This window comes from Diceros bicornis, chromosome 33 (genome assembly GCF_020826845.1).
Source record: "Diceros bicornis minor isolate mBicDic1 chromosome 33, mDicBic1.mat.cur, whole genome shotgun sequence".
In the NCBI taxonomy this organism is placed as follows: domain Eukaryota; kingdom Metazoa; phylum Chordata; class Mammalia; order Perissodactyla; family Rhinocerotidae; genus Diceros; species Diceros bicornis.
Window position 1 is genome coordinate 35,944,173 of NC_080772.1, and position 23,385 is coordinate 35,967,557.

The 23,385-nt window shown below is 40.2% G+C and overlaps 1 protein-coding gene across 2 annotated transcripts in view; it reads left to right on the forward strand.

Moving 5' to 3' along the window:
* Nucleotides 1–23,385, forward strand: part of ATP6V0D2 (ATPase H+ transporting V0 subunit d2) — a 49,059-nt gene that overhangs the window by 12,623 nt on the left and 13,051 nt on the right. For both annotated transcript variants that reach the window (XM_058528969.1, XM_058528970.1), the window contains exon 2: nt 240–411. In XM_058528969.1, coding sequence (XP_058384952.1) covers nt 240–411 — 172 coding nt within the window. The remainder of the gene's footprint in view (nt 1–239; nt 412–23,385) is intronic.

Consider the following 23,385-nt stretch of genomic DNA (forward strand, 5'->3'; position numbering starts at 1 on the left):
TTTTTTAGGTAATTGAATATTTTTATGTTGTACTAGAATGTCTGTATTGACATTGGATTTTTTATTGCTTTAGAGATTAATGCTCACGTCTAAATCATGTATAGACCTTATGTTAAGGTCTAAGGTAATAATAATAAATATGCATTTATCATAAAGTTACCATAAATTCAATTAATGTTGTGAAGGCTGTTCATGCATGTTCAAAATTTAACCTAATTGGGGGTTTCATTTAATTTCAGATCTAAAAATTCATCTCCAGACCACTGATTATGGCAACTTCTTGGCTAATCAAATGAGTCCTCTTACTGTTTCCAAAATTGACACTGAGATGAGAAAAAAGTTATGTGGAGAATTTGAGTATTTCCGGATTCATTCCCTGGAGCCCCTGAGCACGTTTTTCACCTACATGACGTAAGTGACGGCAGGAAGCCGGATTAATCCCCATGTGATTGCACAATGACCCCAACAGTTACAGGCGGGGTGTGGGGCTGGTATGAGGTGGGTTGACGCTTAAGACCTTTTCTATTGTTTGTGAGTTTGAATACATTCAGATCTTAGCAACTGATATGCTCACAGAGCCGCCGTGTCACTGTTAGAAAGTAGATTTCACTTATTTATAAACATGATCATGTAGGTGGCAGTGGCCTCTGTATAAAACAGTAATTTCAGTTTCATCTGAAAAAATAAGTGGTGCTGAGGCTCAAAGTGTTCTAGCTGTTGGGACTAAAGGTAAATATTACGTGACAGTTTTGGATCACGTGTCAGGGTAGGGTTGAAATATCACAAATTGTTCTTAAAGCCACGTCTACCCTTTCCTGATTCCCCTGGTAACAGGATAAGTAGCTCCCATCGTAGTTATATGTGCTTTATTTTTACCCTTCTCCATCATCAGTGATTCTAATGTTTCAGTGTGAAGGCTCCTCATTCTAAAAAACGTTTGAACTTCCATGTAATAGTAAATTGTACTTCTATTAATCTAGTTAATAAATTATATCCAGTGTTCAAAACTTTGCTCCTTTCCAGTTGTCCTACATGGCAAGCTGGGAACTAACTTCTGCCATAGATGAACTGTTTATTATGTGTATACAATTTAGATGTATTATACAAAGATATGAATAGTAGATCCAGGCCCTAGACTGATTCGGGAAGGTATGAAATAAAAATATTTCTCTATTCCACATGTCCCATTCTTCCCTACTCAGTTTCTCTCCCCAAAAGTAACCACTTCTCAGTTTCTTATATATTTTTCTAGAAAAATATTTACATTTATGTGTATTGATACACATTCAACCCACCCCACCCCCACATTTTAAATTGATACAAATGGAATCATATTCCTTCCACACTTTTTTTGCACTTAATATTTCTTAGAAATATCCTTGTCAGCATTGTTCTTTTTTAATAACTGCCTAGAATTCCGTGTTTGGTATGTACTGTGACTCAATTTACCAGGCATCTATTAACAAATAACTAAATTTTTTTTTCCATTATGAAAAGTTTTGCAACTAGCTTATTACTGTGTAGGTCTTGAATTTATTTCTAAGCTAAATTTCTAGCAGTGTAAGTAGTGAATCAAAGAAATACCCTTTTTTGTAAATTTTGCTAAGTGGTTCTCAACAAAAGTAGCACCAATTTGCACCCCCAAAGCAGTGCATAAGACTTGTGTCCTTCACAGTTACCAACATTGGATATTATCTTTTTAACTTTTTACCCATCCAATAGGTTAAAAAGTTGTATCCCTTTGCTTTAATTTATATTTCTTTATTAGCAAAATTGAACATGATTTCACATTTATTAGTCATGTGTATTTGCTACGTGAGACCAAATACTTTGTCTATTTTTTTATTGGAATATTCAGCTTTTTATGTTGATAAGTAAGGGCTCTTTGTAAATTAAGAAAATTAGCCTTTCATAATATATGTTGCAAACTTATTTTCTCAGTTTGATATAATTTAATTTTTATAGTTTTTGTTTTTTTGCTGTAGAAATATTGAAAATGTTTAATTAGCTATAATCATCAGCTAATTGACTTCTGATTATTGTACCCTGCTTAGGAAGGCCTTCTCCACTCCAAATTCGTAAATAAATTCACCTGTCTTTTCTTCCATTCATTTGTTGTTGATGTTTCATTTTTTACATTTAAAACTTTGGTTCATCTAGAATTTATTTTGGTGTGAGGAATGGGACTAGGGATCCAGCTTAGACTGTTTTTCTCTAATAGCTATGCAGTTGTTCCTGTACCATTTCTGTAAATAAGTGAGTAGAAAAGAAATGACCATCGTTCCAGGCAAGAAGTGATCCTTGACATACCTGAGACATGCGATTGGTGCCTCTGCTCCTCGTTGGTGCCATCAGCCCTCCCATCAACACTGCGGGTTAGGAATTTATTTGTAGGAAAGACACAGGTGCCAACTTTTTTTAAGAATCCACAAATATACAGCTAGTCAAGGATGAAGATTAGACATGAACTTGGGTCTGACCGAGTCCGAAGCCCAAGCACTTTCTTTGAGAAGGACCCTGGAAAGCCTTCCCAGAAGGGCTGACGCTGTTGCCGAGCCTGGAAATGGGCTAGGATTTGGAGATGCGGGAGAAGATGTCTGGAGTTGAAGCATGTAGACGGGAAGATGGGCGTGCGTGATGAATAACAAGTCGATTTTGGCTGGAGTGCAAGAGGCGAAGGGGGGAACCGGGACGGGAGACTAGAGAAGTACGTTCCAGCCAGATCCTGGACAGTCTTCAATGGCAGGCTAATGAAGTTGGGCTTTATCACATCAGAGAGTATTTTTCAACTGTGTGTGTGTGTGTGTGTGTGTGTGTGTGTGTGTGTGTGTTGTTGGTATCTGCAAGATCCTTCCTTAAAAATAAAAATCTTGGGCCACCCCGTGGCTTAGTGGTTAACTGCACGTGCTCCGCTACTGGCGGCCTGGGTTCGGATCCTGGGCGCGCACTGACGCACCGCTTCTCCGGCCATGCTGAGGCCGCGTCCCACATACAGCAAGTAGAAGGATGTGCAACTATGACATACAGCTATCTACTGGGGCTTTGGGGAGAAAAAGGGAAAAAAAAAGGAGGAGGATTGGCAATAGATGTTAGCTCAGAGCCAGTCTTCCTCAGCAAAAAGAGGAGGATTGGCATGGATGTTAGCTCAAGGCTGATTTCCCTCACCAAAATAAATAAATAAATCAATAAATAAAAATAAAAATCTTAAGCAGAAACCCAAAATGTAAAAGACAAAAAAGAAGAGACCAGGTTTGCTCACAGGACTCTTGTCTCCCCATGATGGTTGGGGTGGAGTAGAAAATGCTCAGGTTTTGAACTGGGTCAGATCCAAGTTCATATCTAATTCTCAGTGGCTGCCTGTGAGGGGCTTTGTAAGCAGGGCTGCCTCCGGTGGACATGTCTGGCGTGAGTGATTGTGGAGACATTAGAGACTCCTGAACTGCAAGACAAGATGGCCCTAGTTGTGTGGATGTTAAAATGACAATCAAAATACTAGACAGTATTTACAGAATATTACTGTAAGCCAGGGCTCTGCTAAGCACTCTATGTTGTCTTGGTTAACCCTCCTGACAAGTCTTACTCAGTTCTTATCATCACCATTTTAAGGATGAGAAAACTAAAACTTAAGTGCAGTAACTTGTCTGGGCCACAGATCCAACAAGTGGACAAGTCATGGTTTGAAATGAATGTTAGCATTAGGCTCTATAAAATTATTTTGCTCAGATTTTAGATGAATTCAGAAAATCTGACCCGTGATGATGACAGAGGATAGTCTAATTTTAACTGAGTCAGAAAGCTGCCAGGTTTTGTACTTTTTGGGTTGAGAAACACGTCTCACATGATGGAAATTTGGCCAAAATATATTGGGAATTGCTCTAGCTCTAAGAATGTGAATCACTTGGTAAAGTTTCCTCTTACATAATTATTCCCCAATGTATTGTTTCCTAATTATAGAATCTTTTTTTTTTTTTTTGTGAGAAAGATCAGCCCTGAGCTAACATCTGCCAATCCTCCTCTTTTTTTTTTTGCTGAGGAAGATTGGCCCTGGGCTAACATCCCTGCCCATCTTCCTCCACTTTATATGGGACGCCACTACAGCATGGCTTTACAAGCAGTGTATCGGTACGTGCCCAGGGTCCAAACCGGCGAACCCCGTGCCGCCGCAGCAGAGCACGTGCACTTAACCTCTTGCGCCACCCGGCCGGCCCCCTAATTATAGAATCTTAAACCTGGAAAGAACCTTAGTATGAATTAAGCAAGCATCCTTATGTCACAACAAGCTACCATGTAGATCTAGTTAAAATATATTCTTTCTAAAAAAAGTTACTTAAAATTCCAGATATTACTAGTTATTAGCGATGTTTAAAAGCTGTGTATAATGCGGCGGCCCGGGGTTCGCTGGTTCGGATCCCGGGCGCGCACCGACGCACTGCTTGGTAAGCCATGCTGTGGCGGCGTCCCATATAAAGTGGAGGAAGATAGGCACAGATGTTAGCTCAGGGCCGTCTTCCTCAGCAAAAAAAGAGGAGGATTGGCGGATGTTAGCTCAGGGCTGATCTCCTCAAAAAAAAAAAAAAAAAAGCTGTGTATAAGAGTACAGGCAGTCACAAAGCCCTGGGTAGAATGTTAGTGCAAAATTGGAAGTGGAAAGGTAGTTTTGGTGGTATTAGTGTTGTTGGTAGTGTTAGTAAAAGATGAGCATCTTTTAATTTATCTACTCTCTCTCAGCTGTAAACTCTTTGAATTAGTTCTTTTAGTATCGCTCTCTGGACTCACTGGTACATAATGGGCACAGAATATTTGTTGAATCAATATATAATCCTATATTTAAGAGTACCTTACACAGAGCTGGAAAAATACTTTCAGACAACTCAAGATTCTATATTTTATATAGCACCTGAATGTTGGTTATTTATTGGCCAATATGTTAGAGATAAAAACCAGATGTCATGCCTGCAGATACGTTTTGTGTGACCAGGTCAGTGTTTAAAATAATTTTCTAGGGGCTGGCCCGGTGGCGCAAGCGGTTAAGTGCACGCACTCAGCTGTGGCGACCTGGGGTTCACTGGTTTGGAACCCTGGGTGCGCACTGACGCACCGCTTGTCAAGCCATGCTGTGGCGGCGTCCCATGTAAAATGGAGGAAGATGGGCACGGATGTTAGCCCAGGGCCAGTCTTCCTCGGCAAAAAAAAGAGGAGGATTGGCAGATGTTAGCTCAGGACTGATCTTCCTCACAAAAAAATAAATAAATAAATAATTTTCTAAAATATGTTCAGTCAAGGCTTGCATTCTCCAATTAGCCACAGTCTCCAACACTCCATGTTGTCTTACAATCTTCAGGTATTTAGTTTACTTATCAGACCTCTGAAGATATTTACTCTGACCTAGATGTTTAATGTACATCTCTACACAAGAACTCTGCAAAGAAGATGTTTGTATCTCCATTTTTCAAATTAGAGATACTGAGGGTCAATGAATTAATGAATTTTCTAAAGTCACAATATCATTAAGGGATTTGGGAGGGATTTGATTCCAAGCCCATCCGTCTAGAAAGCTAATGATTTTGCACTGCCCCAGTAGTTTAATAAAAGGCAAGTAAATCAGAAATATCTGTGGGCCTTTAAAAAATAAGTATATTCCTGATCCCTACCCCAGGAGATTCTCATCTAGTCAGCCTTGGAGTGAGGCCCACCTGTATTTTAAAAGTCACCTGGGATATCCTGATGTGCGCCTCTGATTAAACATGTCTCAGCATGGTGCCTCAGCTTTATGACTTTAAAGTCACTTTCTCAGTTATCCTCCTGAGTTTCTCTCCATAGTTATCTACACAGACAGCATTATCGCCCTGTCAGAGACCAGATAGCTCAACTGTGCCAAAACCTAGGTCTTCTGAATCTCAGTCTATCGTTTGTCACTGCGTCATATGACTTGCCAGCCTGGCAACATCCAATTGCTTTCTACAGAGCCTAGAGATGTGTTACCATCACAAAAGGTGTACCTTTGCCGGAGTGGCGTCCCACAGTTCTGAAACCATTTTTTGTCATTTCTCTTCTAGAACATTTTGCACAGTCAAGTGTCTAACTAGCACCCATGAACTTCCATCAGATAGAATTCCTTTCTGTCCTATTGGGAAATGCCCAGGGCATCGTTATGGAAATGATTAAGTCAACCCTAATAGAGATGGTCTAAATTTAAGTTGGTATAATAAATACAATCTAAGCATTGCACATTTGTGTGATATAATTACTGTACATGTAAAACTTGTTTTGAAAATCTGCAATGAATATTTTTAAATGCTTCATAGCTGGAAGATTTGGAGGTTTTGTATACTATAATTATACACAGTAGCATGAAACAAAGGAATGAATCCAGTTTCATTTTAATGAAGAGACTATTTAATATAGGCCTGGGTTGTTTTATTTTTCTTCTCTCCTACTCAACACTTTCCAGCAGCATTTTGACTTCTCATCCCTTTTGAGATTAGCCAGCTTTTGAAAATAATCTTTTAATATTCAAAATATCCCATCTCAGGGGCTATAAATTCTGAATGTAGAATGACCAAGGAAGTATAGTCTTTAGTACTTAGACAATAATATCAACTGAGAATCATAGGTTAAGGACCACACACTGAAGAAATCTTTAAAGGTTCATTCATAAAGGCTAGTCAAAGTTTCTGACTTCTGATGACATATTAAACCTTCTACAATCTTCTCACTGTGCTGTACATTAGGGGGCTGACACCTTGGTTTGCCCTGATGGTTTCTCAGGATGCAGGTCTTTCAGAGCTAAAACCAGGAAAGTTCTCAGCAAACTGGATGAGTTGTTCACTCCATCACATGTTAGTCAAAAAATTAATAACATAGTTCTGAGTCGCTAAGAACTTACATTCTAATGGAGCAAGGGGATGTATCCACAAATGGTGAAAAAATAAGACAGGATTAAGCAACAGCTATAAATAGAGGCTTGAACAGTCAGTTGGAGGAGCCTGGAGGATGGAATAACTAATTCTAATTTTAAAAGATTTTGCAGAGAAAGTGGAACTTGAAGCGATATTTAAAATGGGTATTAGGTTGAAGGAATAACGTGCATTAATGAGACATGAAGAGACTTTGTATTGGGATATGACAAATCATCTTGGATATGGCTGCAGTCTAGACAAGAGCAGGAATGTAGACGGGATAAGAGAGGAGAGAGCCTGGCCAGGTTAAGGGCTTTGACCCCAAGTCTGTACAAGTAAAAATCAATAAAAGAAGGCTTTTCGGAAGGGTGCTGCCATTTGCATGCTTCTTATGTGCTGCAGACTGTGGTCCTCACTAATGGTCGCCACCTTGAAAGGTGGGGCATGTTCTCCTGCTGGGAAGCCAAGTGGAAGAGAACCACTTGGTTGAACACTTATGCCACCTCTGCCTGTGTGGCCTAAAGTGATTCAATGTGGCATTAATTTCTCATCTAAGCAATGCGGAGTACCTGTTCTTAGGGTTATTGTGCACACAGTGTTTGTTCAGTAATTGCTAATTGCAATTATTATGCTTATTTCCTGGGGCATACTTAAAAATAAAGTGCCCAAGACCTTGTAGCTAGTAAGCAGAGAAGCAAAGATGTGACACCAGGTCACTCCAAATAGCATTCCAAAGGGGCCATTTTTTTCTTGTTTGTTTGTTTTTATTTTTCAGTTCTTACTGCTTTGAGAAGTGAAGAGACTGATCTGATGTATATTTTAGGAAGATGATTCTGTTGGTATTGTGAAAGATGCATTGAAGGGATGGGACTTGAAGCAGAGAAACCATAGAGGAAGTTATTTTAGAAGTTTAGACTAGAAATATGGACAGTAGACATATAAAGGAGGGTGCAGTGGTTAGATACATTTGAGAGGTAGACTTAGCAGAATTTAGTTTCTTGATTTATGATGAGTATAGAGAAAACAGGCAATCATTCCTGGAAATTCTAAGCTAAGAAAAGAGAAAATCAAAAAATCACTCTGCGAATATAATTGTGAATCTTAATTTTTCTATATATACTATCAGCATTTTTCCCATGTCAAAACGTTTTCTTTAACATTTATGAATGACTATATAGCCTTCCACCTGGTTGTAAACATTTTAGAAGTGTTGAGTTTTGTGTCTTCCTTACCTCAAAATCTGTACGGTGTTTAATTTGTTAAATTCTGATTTTAATAATCAAATTCCCAATAATATTATGAGATTGACTATTTGATACCACTGTGCATTTGTGATTCTGAATTTCTGGCCAGAAAAGTTCTGAAATCATAAAGATTGCATTGTCTTAAAGGAAAGCTTTTATATCCAGAGATTCCACTTGAATGTTTGATGGGGAGCAAGTGCAGGGCAAGAATGTCTCAACTGTGGTTGCTGATAAGGGCTTCAGCATTTAAAACTCTCAAGCGCTTTGTGAACTGAAAAACACTCGTGCTGTTCTGCAAAAGCAATATGTGGTCTAGCTGTAACTGAATAATATTCACTTAATTAGCATAACATTTATTACGTGACTGTCAGGAGGGAAGATCTATGTTAGATTCTAAGATTAGAGGTGAATTGAATATAGACTTTGTTCTCTAAGCCAGTGAAGAGTTACTTACGGTGCAGATTCCAAGACCATACCTCTAAAAATTATGTTCTAGTAGGTCCTGGACTGTGGTCTATGAATCTGCATTTTTGTTTAATTTAACTTTATTTTATTTTTATTGATGTCATAATAGTTTATAAAATTGTGAGATTCCAGTTGTACATTATTTTTTGTCAGTCACCATATAAATGCCCCCCTTCACCCCTTGTGCCCACCCCCAACTCCCTAGCCCCTGGTAACCACCAAACTGTTCTCTCTGTCCGTGTGTTAGTTTATACTCCACATATGAGTGAAGTCATACGGTGTTTGTCTTTCTCTGTCTGGCTTATTTCACTTAACATAATACCCTCCAGGTCCATCCACGTTGTTGCAAATGGGACGATTTTGTCTTTTTTGTGTGTGTGTGAGGAAGACCAGCCCTGAGCTAACATCTGATGCCAATCCTCCTCTTTTTGCTGAGGAAGACTGGCCCTGGGCTAACATCTGTGCCCATCTTCCTCTACTTTATGTGGGATGCTGCCACAGCATGGCTTGACAAGCAGTGCAACAGTGCTTGCCCAGGATCCAAACCAGCACACCCCGGGTCGCAGAAGCTGAGAGCGTGCACTTAACTGCTACACCACCGGGCCAACCCCAAGATTTTGTCTTCTTTATGGCTGAGTAGTATTCCATTGTATATATATATACCACATCTTCTTTATCCAATCATCTGTCGAGGGACACTTAGGTTGCTTCCACTTCTTGGCTATAGTGAATAATGCTGCAATGAACGTAGGGGTGCATAAGCCTCTTTGGATTGTTGATTTCAAGTTCTTTGGATAAATACGCAGAAATGGGATAGCTGGATCATAAGGTATTTCTATTTTTAAGTTTTTGAGGAATCTGCATACTGTTTTCCATAGAGGCTGCACCAGTTTGCATTCCCACCAGTAGTGAATGAGGGTTTCCTTTTCTCCACATCCTCTCCAACATTTGTTATTTTTTTGTTATGAATCTGCACTTTTAATAAGCTCTCCCAGTGACCCTGATGCAGGTGAGAAATTCTTACAACCAACAAGTGAGCTCTAACCTGCGTCTACAATGTACCAGTTGTGGGGCCCTGAAAAAGTTCCTTAGTCACTCAAAGCCTTGGTTTCCTCATCTAGAACAACAATAATTATATGCAACATAGAGTTGTGAGTTTAATTTGAAAATAGGGCCAACTACGTATTTTGCAAGGCCCAGTGCAAATGAAAATATAGAGACCTTGTTAAAAAATGTGTAGTAATTTCAAGAGGGCGACAGCAGAGACTTAAACCAAGCATTGGGCCCTTCTAAGCGTGGGGCCCAGTGAAACTACAGTAATCCCCCCTTACCCACAGTTTTGCTTTCCACAGTTTGTTACCAGCGGTCAATCACAGTCCAAAAATATTAAATGGAAAAATCCAGAAATAAACAATTCGTAGGTTTTAAGTTGCACATCTTTCTGAGTAGCATGATGAAATCTTGTGCCATCCTGCTCCATCCTGCACCATCCCGCCCAGGTCGTGAATCATCCCTTTGTCCAGAGCATCCACGCTGTATACGCTACCCGCCGGTTAGTCACTTAGTAGCCATCTTGGTTATCAGATGGACTGTCACAGTATCACAGTGCTTGTGTTCACGGAACCCTTATTTTACTGAGTAATGGCCTCAAAGCCAACTTTATTGTTAGTTATTTTGTTGTTAATCTCTTACTGTGCCTAATTTATAAATCAGACGTTATCATAAGTATGTATGCATAGGAAAAAACATAGTATCTATAGAGTTCGGTACTATCCGATGTTTCAGGCATCCACTGGAGTCTTGGAACATATCCTCTGTGGATAAGGGGGGGACTACTGTATACAAATTGCATGCGCATAAAACTGGCTGGTTGAAAAAATATATACATATATAGTATATAAATATATCCACACATATGCATTACATGTGCTCAAAAAATGTAGCTAACTTTATTTGTGCATTAGGATATAACATTCACCTGGGAAAGTGAGAAAAGAGGTGATGCCCGGGCTGAGGCTTGAAGGATGGGACCGTGTTTGCATGTGGACGTGGCTGGGAGGAGGCAAATTCAGCAGAGGGAGCAGAAACAACAAGGCTGCTGTTGGGTTACTGATGAGACGTGACATCAGTGGGTCCGCGGGTTAAGGATGTTAACGTGGTGGAGTGAAAGAGCTTAGGATGCCATCCCTACAACAGGTCTCCCTGCAGTGGGATACAACTCAGGGCCCAGGTGGATGGATATGGCCTTTCCTTTGCTCTTCGTCAACTTTCTGGCTGGCCATCAATCAACCACCAGGGGGCACGGTTGATCCCAGGAACCTGCTTTCCAAACTATTGCTCCTTCCCCGACAGCTGTTTAGTGAAAGAGATTTGAGGCTGTCCCCTAGCCTGGAGAGACGGAAGTGCACCCTGGTACTGATCCACTGCTCTAGTTTTATCTGATTTTATCTTGTTTATTCTTTAAATGAAAAGAAGCACGTGTGTTATTTTTTAAAAGCTTTTATTAAAATTTATTTGTGTTCATTACAAGCCAGCACTTTTATAGTAGTTTTACATGTATTAAATTTATTTAGTATTCACAGCAACCCTGTGAAGTGGCACTAATATTATTCGCTTTTTAGAAATAAGGAAACAGAGATAAAGTAAAGATTATACTCCAGTACCCATCTCCCAAAGCCCAGAGGTAAACGCTCATAAGTTTGATGTATATCTTTCCAAATTTTTTTGTGAAAAAAGTTATATATATATATATATGCATATGTTTCTATGTCAACAAATAATAACTGTGCATATATTCAACTCTACATACATAGTTGGTTTTATTGTTTTAGAACAGTGAGATCATATTATATGTATGATATACAATTTTTCTATTTTTTATGTAATCTACTAAGAATTTTCTGCATAAGCACATATTGATCTATCTTATTTAAAGCATATCTTATATCCCGTTGTGTTGGGTGTACCATAATTTAGTTAACCATTCCCCTCTTGTCTGTCTCGTTTGTTTCATCTCTTTGCTATCTCAAGTAATGCTACAACAGACATTGTTGTACATGTATCTTTGCTTTCCTATGCCAGGATTTCTTTAGGATGGATTTTCAGAAGTGAAATTGCTTTGTCGACAGATATGCGGGTTTTAGACTTTGCTGGATATCAGCAGATTGCTCCCTCATACTCCAACAATGTGTGAAAGTCTTGTTTCTCTCCTATCCTCTCAGCCATGTTTTTTTTTTCTTTCCTTGTCAGAAGAAATAAGATTCTCCAAAACCTGTCGGGACTGGTGTTTTGAATATGATAAAGATGAAATCCACTCACCATGTTCTTGACCATGTGGAGAACAGGCTCTGGTAGACACTCATCGAATGTTTAACCCATCTAACGGGCAAGAAGAATCACTCCGTCGGTGTTTTCCTATGAGTTACCATAATGTTCACATATGTGGCTAGAGAAGGGGTGACATTGGAGCAATCTCTAATATTATAATTCTCCTCAATGGAAAAGGTATAGAAAAAGCAAGGAATAGACAGCTATGACTCCTAGAAAGGATGCTTGGCATAAGAACCAGGTAGCTGGTTATCTTCTTCACTCTCTATTTACCCAGTGGGTATCAGAGTTAACATACTTGTATGGACATAGAGAAAAATGTATTCATTGACTGAAAAAATTATTATGGTGTCCCTATGCTGTGCAAGTGGGGTTCATGCCTCCTTGAGGCCATAAAAAATGTACTGAACAAAGGCCCTGTCTTTAAGGATATTGTAACTAATAAAGATGGGTAAGAATTATCTGTAAATAACTATATTTGAAGTGAACATGTAAAATGACTTACCCAAGAGCACATAATTGAATAGTGGGAGAATTAGTCCTGGAACCCGGGTCTTACTCCATTAGATGTATAAGGAACATTTGTGAATGGATGAGCTATTCCTCATGTTCATCCAGTGTTGTTACTGCCAGTGCATGTTGAAGATTGATTTCACCCTAGGGTAAATATACATACAGAAATTTAGAGAGAGAAAAAACATATTACTTCTAGCTGGAGACATTTTTATTTTTTATTTTTATTTATCTTTTCTGTGAGGAAGATTAGCCCTGAGCTAGCATCTATCGCCAATCCTCTTTTTGCTGAGGAAGACTGGCCCTGGGCTAACATCCATGCCCATCTTCCTCCACTTTATATGTGGGATGCCGCCACAGCATGGCTTGATAAGCAGTGCGTAGGTCCGCACCTGGGATCCAAACCCTTGGATCCCAGGCCGCCAAAGTGGAACACATGAACTTAACCACTACACCACCGGGCCAGCCCCTGGAGACAGTTTTAAAGCTTAATGAAAAGTGTGGTGTTTGATTATAGCCTCAAAGGATGGGAAGGACTTCAACTTTTAGCAATTGGTGGGGAAGGGAAGCTTTTACATCTAGAGAAGAAGAGGAATCAAGACACTGATGTAGAAAAGGACAAACAAGTGTGAGGAATTTTTAATCCAAACAGTTGGGTTAGACCAAGGTTGTAGAGAATCTCCTAGAGAAAAGAGTTTTCTAAAGATTCCAGAACTATTGAGGGTTTGGGAAATGCATAGTGATCAGCGTTCTTGTTCTAAAATGTATTATTCTAGGCAATGCTGACTTTTGAGTAATTTTTCAGTATTTTATTTTGCTAGAAGGAAAGATGAGGGTGACAGCAAAATTAATTGCTTTTTAAAATTATTTTAGTTTTCACTTCCTCTATTTATAAAAAGGAAACTTCAGGGAAGTAACAAATGTTACCAAAAATGTCAAATTTCAAGAGAGAGCAGAATGTTCATGGGGACATTCTAAATCTCAACAATCTATTTTAGCAAATCAGAGTAAATGGCAGGGCTGCCCCATGTGAGCGTATGGGGTTAGTGTTGGATGGAATAAATCTGGGGTATAACAGAAATGTTTACCACTGTAATCAGGGAAAACGTTGATTTGAAAATTAGCACATTGGAAAATACTTCCAAAACGGCCCTTATTTTCCATGTCATAATGTATAACTGTTGGGTTTGTTAAGTGTGGATCAGCACCTTTCATTGAGGAATGAAATAACTTAAAATGCACCAATATATTTCACACACACCCCCAATCCTTTCTGTGAGCAATTACTCCTGATTATGCATTTTGTGTCTCTGTCCCTGTATTTTCCATACGTACAAGTGTGACCTAGCAAACATATCATAGTTCTGGTCGCCTAGAACAGAACTGTTGTCATTGAGAACACTATATTGTGTTGCAGATGAAAGGATGATAACCCAGCCTCTTAGGTAGAAAAGAACCTGCAGTAATCAAATCCTGATACCATGTCGTGGGTCCTGTGAGGAAGCCAAATCTTAGTCACGATGCTTTTAGATAATGAATCTATTGTAATCACCAAGTTCACCAAGTTATTTGCTATCCAATCAGCCCAAGGGGAGAAGTTCAGACTGAGTCTTGAAGAGCCTCCAGCTAACAAAGAGGTTCAGGCCTTCTTATATATATATGCAGCTATTGTTTATCATAACTAGTTAACCGGCATCATTTCAGGATTAGATTACATTCCCAAAGAGATAACATTAAACTTTTTCAAGTTCAAATGGCTTAAAGGAAGCATCATATGAAATAATGAGGAACTCGTGCTCCACTCCGGTGGCCTGAGGTTTGTGGGTTCGGATCCCGGGAGCAGACCTATGCACCGCTTACCAAGCCATGCTATGGCAGGCGTCCCACATATAAAGTAGAGGAAGATGGGCACAGATGTTAGCCCAGGGCCAATCTTCCTCAGCAAAAAGAGGAGGATTAGCAATGGATGTTAGCTCAGGGCTAATCTTCCTCACCAAAAACAAAGATTATGTGGCTTAAATTTTCTGCTCTCATTCCTCCAAAGTCCAGTTTATAGGAAAATATTTTCCTCTAAGAGTGTATGACCCTCTTTATTGAAGGCATTCTACCAGTGCATTCATATGTATCACTAATCCTGATGTCCGCCATTAAAATTTGAATAAATATTTCCAATCTAAGACTGAGGAAATGGAGCTCTTGTTAAACTGGTTTTTAAGTGACAGAGCTGGGTTTAGAATTAGGCTTATCTCTTTCAAAGCCTGGGCTCCTTCTACTGTGACAGCTTATGATTTACAACCTGTTCTCATGTGCATGATTTGATTTAATTTGCACAGTGACCCTGTGAAGATAGTGATATTCTACCCTTTCCCACCTCTTGATGCGAAACTTCTTAAGAAGGGTAGTCTATACTCTATTTTCTCACCTATTTACTTAACCCACTTCAGTCTTGTTTCCTCTCCATCATGCCATCAAAACCACTTTGGTTCCTAAGTCCAGTGGACAGTTTTCCAGCCCTCTCGTAACTCACCATGGTATTCAGAGCTGCTGATGTCCTTGTCCTGTGCATTCTGTGATGACACTTTCTCTCTGTGCTCCTTTTACCATTCTGACCCTTCCTCAGTCTTCCTTGCAAAGTGTCCCTCTGCCTCTGAAGTTTTTTTGGAGTCCATCCTGTTCTCTCTTCTAAAATACATACTTTCTTTTTAATAATTTTATTCACACCCATAGCTGGAGAAGTAATCAGAAACCACCTGGAAAAAGGTTTTGTGTACAATGATGAGAAATTTGTGTTTTATCCTAAAGGCAGAAGGAAGCCATTGAAAGTTTTAGTAATGAGGGTAGTGATGTTGCTGATGAAGGTAGAGATTACAGAAGAAGGAGAAAGATTAGAGGCATTCGGGTTTTGAGGTAAGGTGATAGAGGTGTCTATGAGAAAATCAGCTAGCCATATCTACAAACAGGAAGTAGAGGAGTATGGATCTGAGGCTGGGAGAGAGGTCTTTTTTTTTTTTTTTTTTTTTAATTTAATTAATTTATTTATTTTTCCCCCAAAGCCCCAGTGGATAGTTGTATGTCATAGCTGCACATCCTTGTAGTTGCTGTATGTAGGACGCGGCCCCAGCATGGCCGGAGAAGCGGTGTGTCCGTGCGTGCCCGGGATCCAAACCCGAGCCGCCAGCAGCGGAGTGTGCGCACTTAACCGCTAAGCCACGGGGCCGGCCCTGGGAGAGAGGTCTTGACTGGAGCTGAAGATTTGCAAGTAGTCTGCTTCTACGTGGTAGAAGCAAGTGTGGCTGTGGGTGAGGTCTTTGAAGTGGAACCTACTGAGTGGGAAGATTAAAATGGAACTCTTGGTTAGTATGTGTGTGTAGCTATATTTCTTTGCTGTCGGCTAAGAATGCCTAAAAGAAAAGACACCCTAGTAACAAGCCCACCTATAGCTCAGATCTTGGTTTCTAATACCATTCTCCCATAAAAGGAACCAATGTTCCCCAGAGAAATTGCTGATTCTAGGATTGGGACAAGAAATGTACAAGATGAATTTGAACTCTCTTGTAGTGCCAGAAAATAAGGAAGTGAAAAAAAAACAAGAACCCACAATGACGATGGTGTGTCAAAGGAGCACACACAGGAGCCAACTGAAAGACCTCCCAGCGGCCAAAGCTGGAAGAATTTGAGCAACAAAATAAAGGAAGTTGTACTGAATTACCACCCAAAGTTTAAAATAAATATCCATGAGTCCATACTGGTATGAATAAATGACTGAATAGCTTAATAAACAAGGGAGAAGAGACAAATCTCCCTTGCAGAATAATTTGTGTAGATACTCCATCCTCAAGGAGGGGAACCATAAATCCCCACTTCTTAAGCGCAGGCTGCACATAATGACTTCTTTCCAAAGAGTACAATGTGGAAAGGGGGCAGTAATTTTACAGTGGGGAAACCTGACAAGCACTACCTTAGCCCGGTGACCAAGATCAGCATCAACGGTCATGAATTATACTAATCGTGTGTACCTTTGATATGGTGTGATGAAAATGGATCCTCCTGCTTCTGCTTAGTTTGTGGAGAGGCAGAAATAGTCTGCAGGGGCATCTGGGGGTGGGTGTGCAGTGGGCACAGAGCCTTTCTCCAAGCAGCTTCCAGTTCTTCTCTCTGCATCCTTTAAGATTAAGATTCCCCCCAACTCCATTCTCTCCCTCACTCCTGGCACTCATTTTGCACAGCAGTAACAAGTCCCAAAATGAGAGGAGCAGAGGCGAGAGGCTAAAAAGGTATTCAAAGAAATAATGACTGAAAATTTTCCAAATTTGGCAAATGACACAAACCTACTGATTCAAGAACTTAAGTGAACCCCAAATAAGAAAAACTCAATGAAATCCAAGCCAAGACATAGTGTAATCAAACCTCCGAAAGACAAAGACAAAAGAGTCTTGAAAGCTGTGAGAAAGAAATGACACCTATGGGGGAAAAGCAATTTGACCGATAGTAGATTTCTCATTAGAAACCATAGAGTTCAGAAGGAAGTGGCATAACATGTTTTAAGTGCTGAAAGAAAAGAAATGTCAACTCAACGTTCTACATACAGGGGGGATATCCTTCAGGAGTGAAGGGGAACTCGGGACATTCTCAGTGAATGGAAATGAAGAATTTGTCGCCATAGACCTGCCCTAAAAGAATGGCTAAACAAAGTTCTTGAAACAGAAAGGAAATGATAAATGAAAGAATCTGGAAACAACAGGAAAGAACAACAAAAAAAGGAAAAATATGGGTAAATACAATAGACTTTCTTCTCTTGAGTTTTCTAAATTATATTTGACAGTTGAAGCAAAAATTATTACGTTGTCTGATGTGGTCCTCAATTGTTGCAGAGGAAATATTTAAGATAAAAATATAAATAGGGAAACTAAAGGGACTTAAAATGAGGTAAGATTTATACACTTCACTAAAACTGGTACAGTCACTCTGGAAAATAGTTCAGCAATTTCTTGAGAAATTAAACATACCCTTACCATACAGCTCAGTAATTGTACTTCTATGCATTTATCTCAGAGAAATTAAAACTTACTTTCACACAAAACTGACACGCAAGTTTTTATAATAGCCAAAAACTTGGGGGGGGGGGGCGGGGATCAAATATCTTTCAATAGGTGAATGGTTAAACAAACTGTGGTAGATACATACCAGAGATACTCCTCGCCAATAAAAAGGGGCAAATTGTTTACATGCGACAACTTGCTTGTGTTATATGTATCTCAAGAGCATTAAGTTGAATTAAAATAGCCAATCTCAAAATGTCACATAATATACAATGCCAGCTACATGTTATTCACAAAATGGCAAAGTTACAGAGAGTGAGAACAGATTAGTATTTGCCAGAGGTTAGGGATGGTGGGTGGGAAGGGGTGAGTGTGATTGTGAGGGGTGGCACATTGTAGATCTTTGGATGATACAGTTCTGTGTCTTAATTGTAGTAGTGGTTGCACAACTCTACACATGTGATAAACTCACACAGAACTACACACACAGTACCAATGTCAGTCTTCTAGTTTTAATATTGTACTGTAGCTATGTAAATGTAACCCCTGTTGGAAACTGGGTGAAGGATCCACAGGACCTCTCTGTACTAGTTTTGAAACTTTGTGTGAATCTATAATTATTTAAAGATAAAAAGCTTTAAAAAATTTATACTGTGTTGTTGTGCCCACATACTAATTATAGTAATAATAACTCATATAAAATTTCTTTTAATATCTGAAGCCTATGATCACAGGAAATGAAAACAAATTTATATTCAATTATATATATAATATATATAGAGAGAGTTATAGAGAGGCATAAAAGACTTTCAACATAAAGGTATAAATGTTACATTAGAGTAAATTTTTGTTGAAGAATTGGAATGGAAATAAGATTTCGAGAAAAAAATAAGATACACATAATTTCCTTCTGTTATGTATTTGTAAATGAATAGTGGTGGTATGTTATGAGCTCAGGCTGCCATAACAAAGTACCATAGACTGGGTGACTTAAACAACAGGAATTTGTTTCTTACAGTTCTGGAGGCTGAAAAGTCCAAGATCAAGGTGTCGGTTGATTCACTTCCCTGATGAGGGCTCTCTTCTTGGCTTTCAGACAGCTGCCCTCTTGCTGTGTCCTCACGTGGCAAGTTCTCTGATGTCTCTCCTTGTAAGGGCACTATACCGTCATGAGGGTCTCTCCCTCAAGACTTCATTTAAACCTAATCACCTCCCAAAGGCCCCATCTCCAAATACCATCACATTGGGGGGTAGGGCTTCAACATGAATTTGGGGGGAACACAATTCAGTCCACAGCAAGTGGGTATCCAGATACTTCATTGGATAATTCAGTTTGAGTGATTTAACAGTTTCACTTTAAATATTGACATTCACGATGTACCAGAAATTATATCCTTTGCAGTATTTAAACTTATGATAAAAATGTTTACATATCCACTTAAAATATATGAGGAGTGCATAGTTTTCAACAATTATTTTATGGAGTTCCAAGGCAACAGTCTTCAAACTTGCTGCCTACCGCACGTGGGAGATCACTTCTCTAGGAAGTCATTGTAGTTAATTGCCCTGACTCCTTGCCTTACAGCCATTCCTCGTGTCTGTTAGTCCCAACTCGACACTTTTCCTGGAAATTTCCCAACTTTTTGGCTTCGGTGTCGTGTGTACATACTGACCTGTGACTTCTTTTGCTCTAATCCATCGATAAGATTGTGTTGTTTTAGATAATCTAGAAATTTATTAAAATCTCTGGTTCCCTCGCATCCCCTCATATCACTCCAGTGATGAATGTCTTCCTTTTCATATACCTTGAATATCAATCTGGTTTGGGGAGAGCCAAATAACGCCTATGTAAGCTCACTCCAAGATCTGATGACAACCCTGAAAGGGTTTGTGAAATCCTCCCATTTTGCCTGTGCCCGCCATCTTGGTAGCTGTGTCTTCTGAAAGGACCTGACACCTATCTTCTGAATTTGTTTTAGCTTCACCAAACTGCTTTCTCAGAAGACATTTCTCTTTTTCTGTCTCATGCCAGAGTGCTTAGCGAATGATAGTCATTTTTCAGCTATTGCTAATGACACTTAAGTACTTAAAATTTTTATCCGTAGAAAATGGATGGAGTTAGAATTCCTTTAACTCGCCAAATTATGGCTCCGTGTTATTTGTCCATTTAACAACTGTTCTATCAGCCCAGAATTTGATAGTTATTATACAGGAAACGTATTTTAGTTCCAGTCAAGATCTTTAAAGAAGTTGGGAGCAAATGGAGAAAGAACAGCTCTAAGACCAAAAGGAAACATTAAAATATTGTCTGGCTTGACCTGTTTTATCTGAATCTGTTAGATTCAGATCTGTTAGATCCTTGTTAAGGAGCCAGAGTTTTGGCCTTGGGGTCCCAACTCTGCCTCTTTGCAGCTATGTGACCTGGGGCAAAGTATTTCGCACCTCTAAGTCTCAGTTTCATCTACGTAAAGTGGTGATAATAATACTCATTACAGTGCTGAATTGTTGTGAATGAGAACATGCATGTAATGTTTGGCACATAGTGAAAACCTCAAAAAGAGGCGGCATTTAAAAAAATTGTTATTTTCACAACCTAAAATTTTTGAAATTGAGTCATGATTTACTCCACCACAATTTTAGGTAGATTCATGATTTTCACAGATGCCAATATCAGAGTCATAGAATAAAATATTTATTTATTTATTTTTTGTGAGGGAGATCAGCCCTGAGCTAACATCCGTGCTGATCCTCCTCTTTTTGCTGAAGAAGATCGGCTCTGAGCTAACATCTATTGCCAATCCTCCTCCTTTTTTTCTTCTCCAAAGCCCCAGTAGATAGTTGTATGTCATAGTTGCACATCCTTCTAGTTGCTGTATGTGGGACGCAGCTTCAGCATGGCCGGAGAAGCGGTGTGTCGATGTGTTCCTGGGATCCGAACCCAGGCCGCCAGTAGGGGAGCCCGCACACTTAACCGCTAAGCCATGGGGCCGGCCCAGAATAAAATATTTAAAAGGGGCTAAAAATGAGGATGTTTGCCCAGACCACAAGAAGGAGAAAAATTAATGTGACTGAATGGGCACTAATCCTGGCTCTGTCATTACTTATGAGCACAATTATCTAAAACATGAGGAGTTTGAACTAGGTGAACACCCAGGTGCCTTTAAGTTCAAAAATTACTCAAATGACATTGGCAAAGACTTCATTCCTAACCACCATATGCATGGCCCTGGAGGTCTACAAAGATTATAGTATGGAAAAAATAAACTGTTTCTGGGCACATTATCCCCCTGCCACCCCAAACAGCCAATGATTATTATATCCCTGATGCATATGTGTGATGGGGGTGAGGGAGGGGACAGGAAAGAGACCCCCCTCCACCCTTGCTCTCTGCCATGGGCTAAGCCCTAGATTCTCACTTCATTTCCTGAACATTATGAGAACTGGTATTATTGTCCCACCTTAGAAACAAGGCCACTTAAATAATGAGTTGAAATAAAACAGAATCAAATCCCTGTAGCCCTTGTTCTATGCAATATGGGCCTAGCCTCTCTACAGGCACAGGCTTGATTGTCCCATGTGGGCTAAATCCTTACTCACAGCATTGACACTGGTTGCCCATCAGCATTGGTCTAACAGTCCTCTGCACATTGGGAATGTTGGCACCTCATATGCTTTTACATTACAGGAGTGCTAAGGGAAACAATTAAGTGTCTAGAGCCTGCTAAGGATTATTAAGTGCTGGCAGTTCCCATCTCAGGTAATAGCTTTTGAGCCATAAAGGGACAGTTAAATAAGCACTTCCATTTTAATATCATTTTCAAGAGATAGAAAAGAGTCTAAAATTCCATTATGTCTAAATTTGGTATTGCTCTTTGGGAGGTGAAGAAACTTTATAGACATGTGCTTTTCATAAAGGGATAATTTCCTGCTTCAAAACTTCTTCAGATAGAATTTTTATTGGGGCAAATTGTCAAAGCTCCACAATGAAGGAAATTCTCCTTTCCAGCTGGAAATGCATTCTTGCACAGGCAGTCAGTAACCCGTGCAGCCAGACTCTAGTGACGCTGCTTCTAAGTGGGGAGGTTAAGCTTTATCCAGCAAAAGGTGTTAGTTTTCAAGCCTGAATCGTGGCAGTGGCTGAGTCCACTGGCTTGAAATTCATCAATTGGCTGTCCCTCTGCTCTTCTGATCCACAGCCTCACCCTCTCAGCTGCCTCTTTCCCCCTCAACACTTAAACATGCTCACTTCTCTCCCATCTTAAAAAATTAAACACTGGGGGCCAGTCCAGTGGCATAGAGGTTAAGCACGTGCGCTCCGCTTTGGTGGCCCAGGGTTTGTGGGTTTGGATCCTGGGTGCGGACCTACGCACCACTTGTCAAGCCACGCTGTGGCGGTGTCCCATATAAAGTGGAGGAAGATGGGCATGGATGTTAGCCCAGGGCCAATCTTCCTCAGCAAAAAGAGGAGGATTGGCAACGGATGTTAGCTCAGGGCTAATCTTCCCCACACAAAATAAATAAATAAATCCTAAACCTGAAAGTCAAAAGCTCCCTTGCCTGCTGGGTCTCCATATAGTTACCTTCCCCTTCCTTTAAGGTCAACTATTAGTTGAACTTTTTTTTTTTAAACCTCTTTACTTCCCATTCATTTTAAACACACAGTGATCATGGTTCTGCCTTCTTCTCCTCTTTCCCTTCCACAAACAAACTCCACCTAAAGTGTTTTCACGGGGTTCTCAGATGACCTCTTAGCTACTGCTTCCCACAAACACTTTATTTCATATCTGCCTTGACTTCTCCATGGCCCTTGATACTCTGACCACATCTTCCTAGAACTCTTTAGAACTTGTCAGGATTCTCTTCCCTGGTTTTCCTCCTACCATCTGGTCATTCCTTCTCGGGCTGCACCAAGGCCCTTAAATGTTGGGGTTCCCCAGAGTTCTCAGGACAGAACTCTTCACATACACTCTGGGATGTGACCCCAATCATTCCAAGACTTCTGCTTCCATCTTTAAGCCACCCGCTCCTGACCTTCCCGCCGCCCCACTGTCTCTGGTCCACAGCTGTCTTCAGCACTCAGACTTCTGAGGCCTACTTGGCACCTCCTCTTTGGTATCTCCCAGGCATCTTGAACTCACTCTGTCTAAAACATCCACTCCCACTGCGACCTGCTCTTCCCCCAGTGCTCTCACCTCAATAAACGGCTCCATGATCTAACAGTTAAACCTGGAAACCTATGTGTCATCCCTGACGACTACACTAAACTCTTAATGAGAGTGAAGAAGGAGATTCCAGAAGAAGACTGCCTGAGCTTGATTCTCTGCTCTCTCATTCGTTAGCTGTGTCATCATGGGTGAGATTTTTACCTCTCTGGGCCTCTGTTTCCTCATTTGTAAAATGGAGATAATAATATTTCTGTTATCACCACGGCGTTGTTATCATGATCAAATACAATAACTTTCGTAAAGCACCTCACGGTGTAAGTATTTGTTTACCTGTTCTCCTGTTTTAATCCATATTCTACATAGATCATAATATCTCCTTCTGCTTAAAGGCATTCAGTATCTTCCATCGCCCTCAGCGTCCAAATTCCTCGTCTTGTCTTTCAGGACCCTGCATGCTCAGCCTCGGCCACACCGCCAGTGCTCAGCCCCAGGCTAAAGAACGTCCTTGTGCTCTCATCTCTGGGCCTTCCACAAGCTCTTCCTTCTGCCTTGAAGCACTCTTTCCCCCAATTCCCAGCCCTTTTGCCTGGACAGTTCCTACTCATTCTGCAAGTTCCAGCTTGAATGTCACTCCTAGGAATTCTGATCCCAGACTGGTCCAGTGCCCAGCCCTGATCCCCATGGCACCCTGTAATTTCCTGTGCAGAGTATGTATGCTTCAGTGCAATTTACT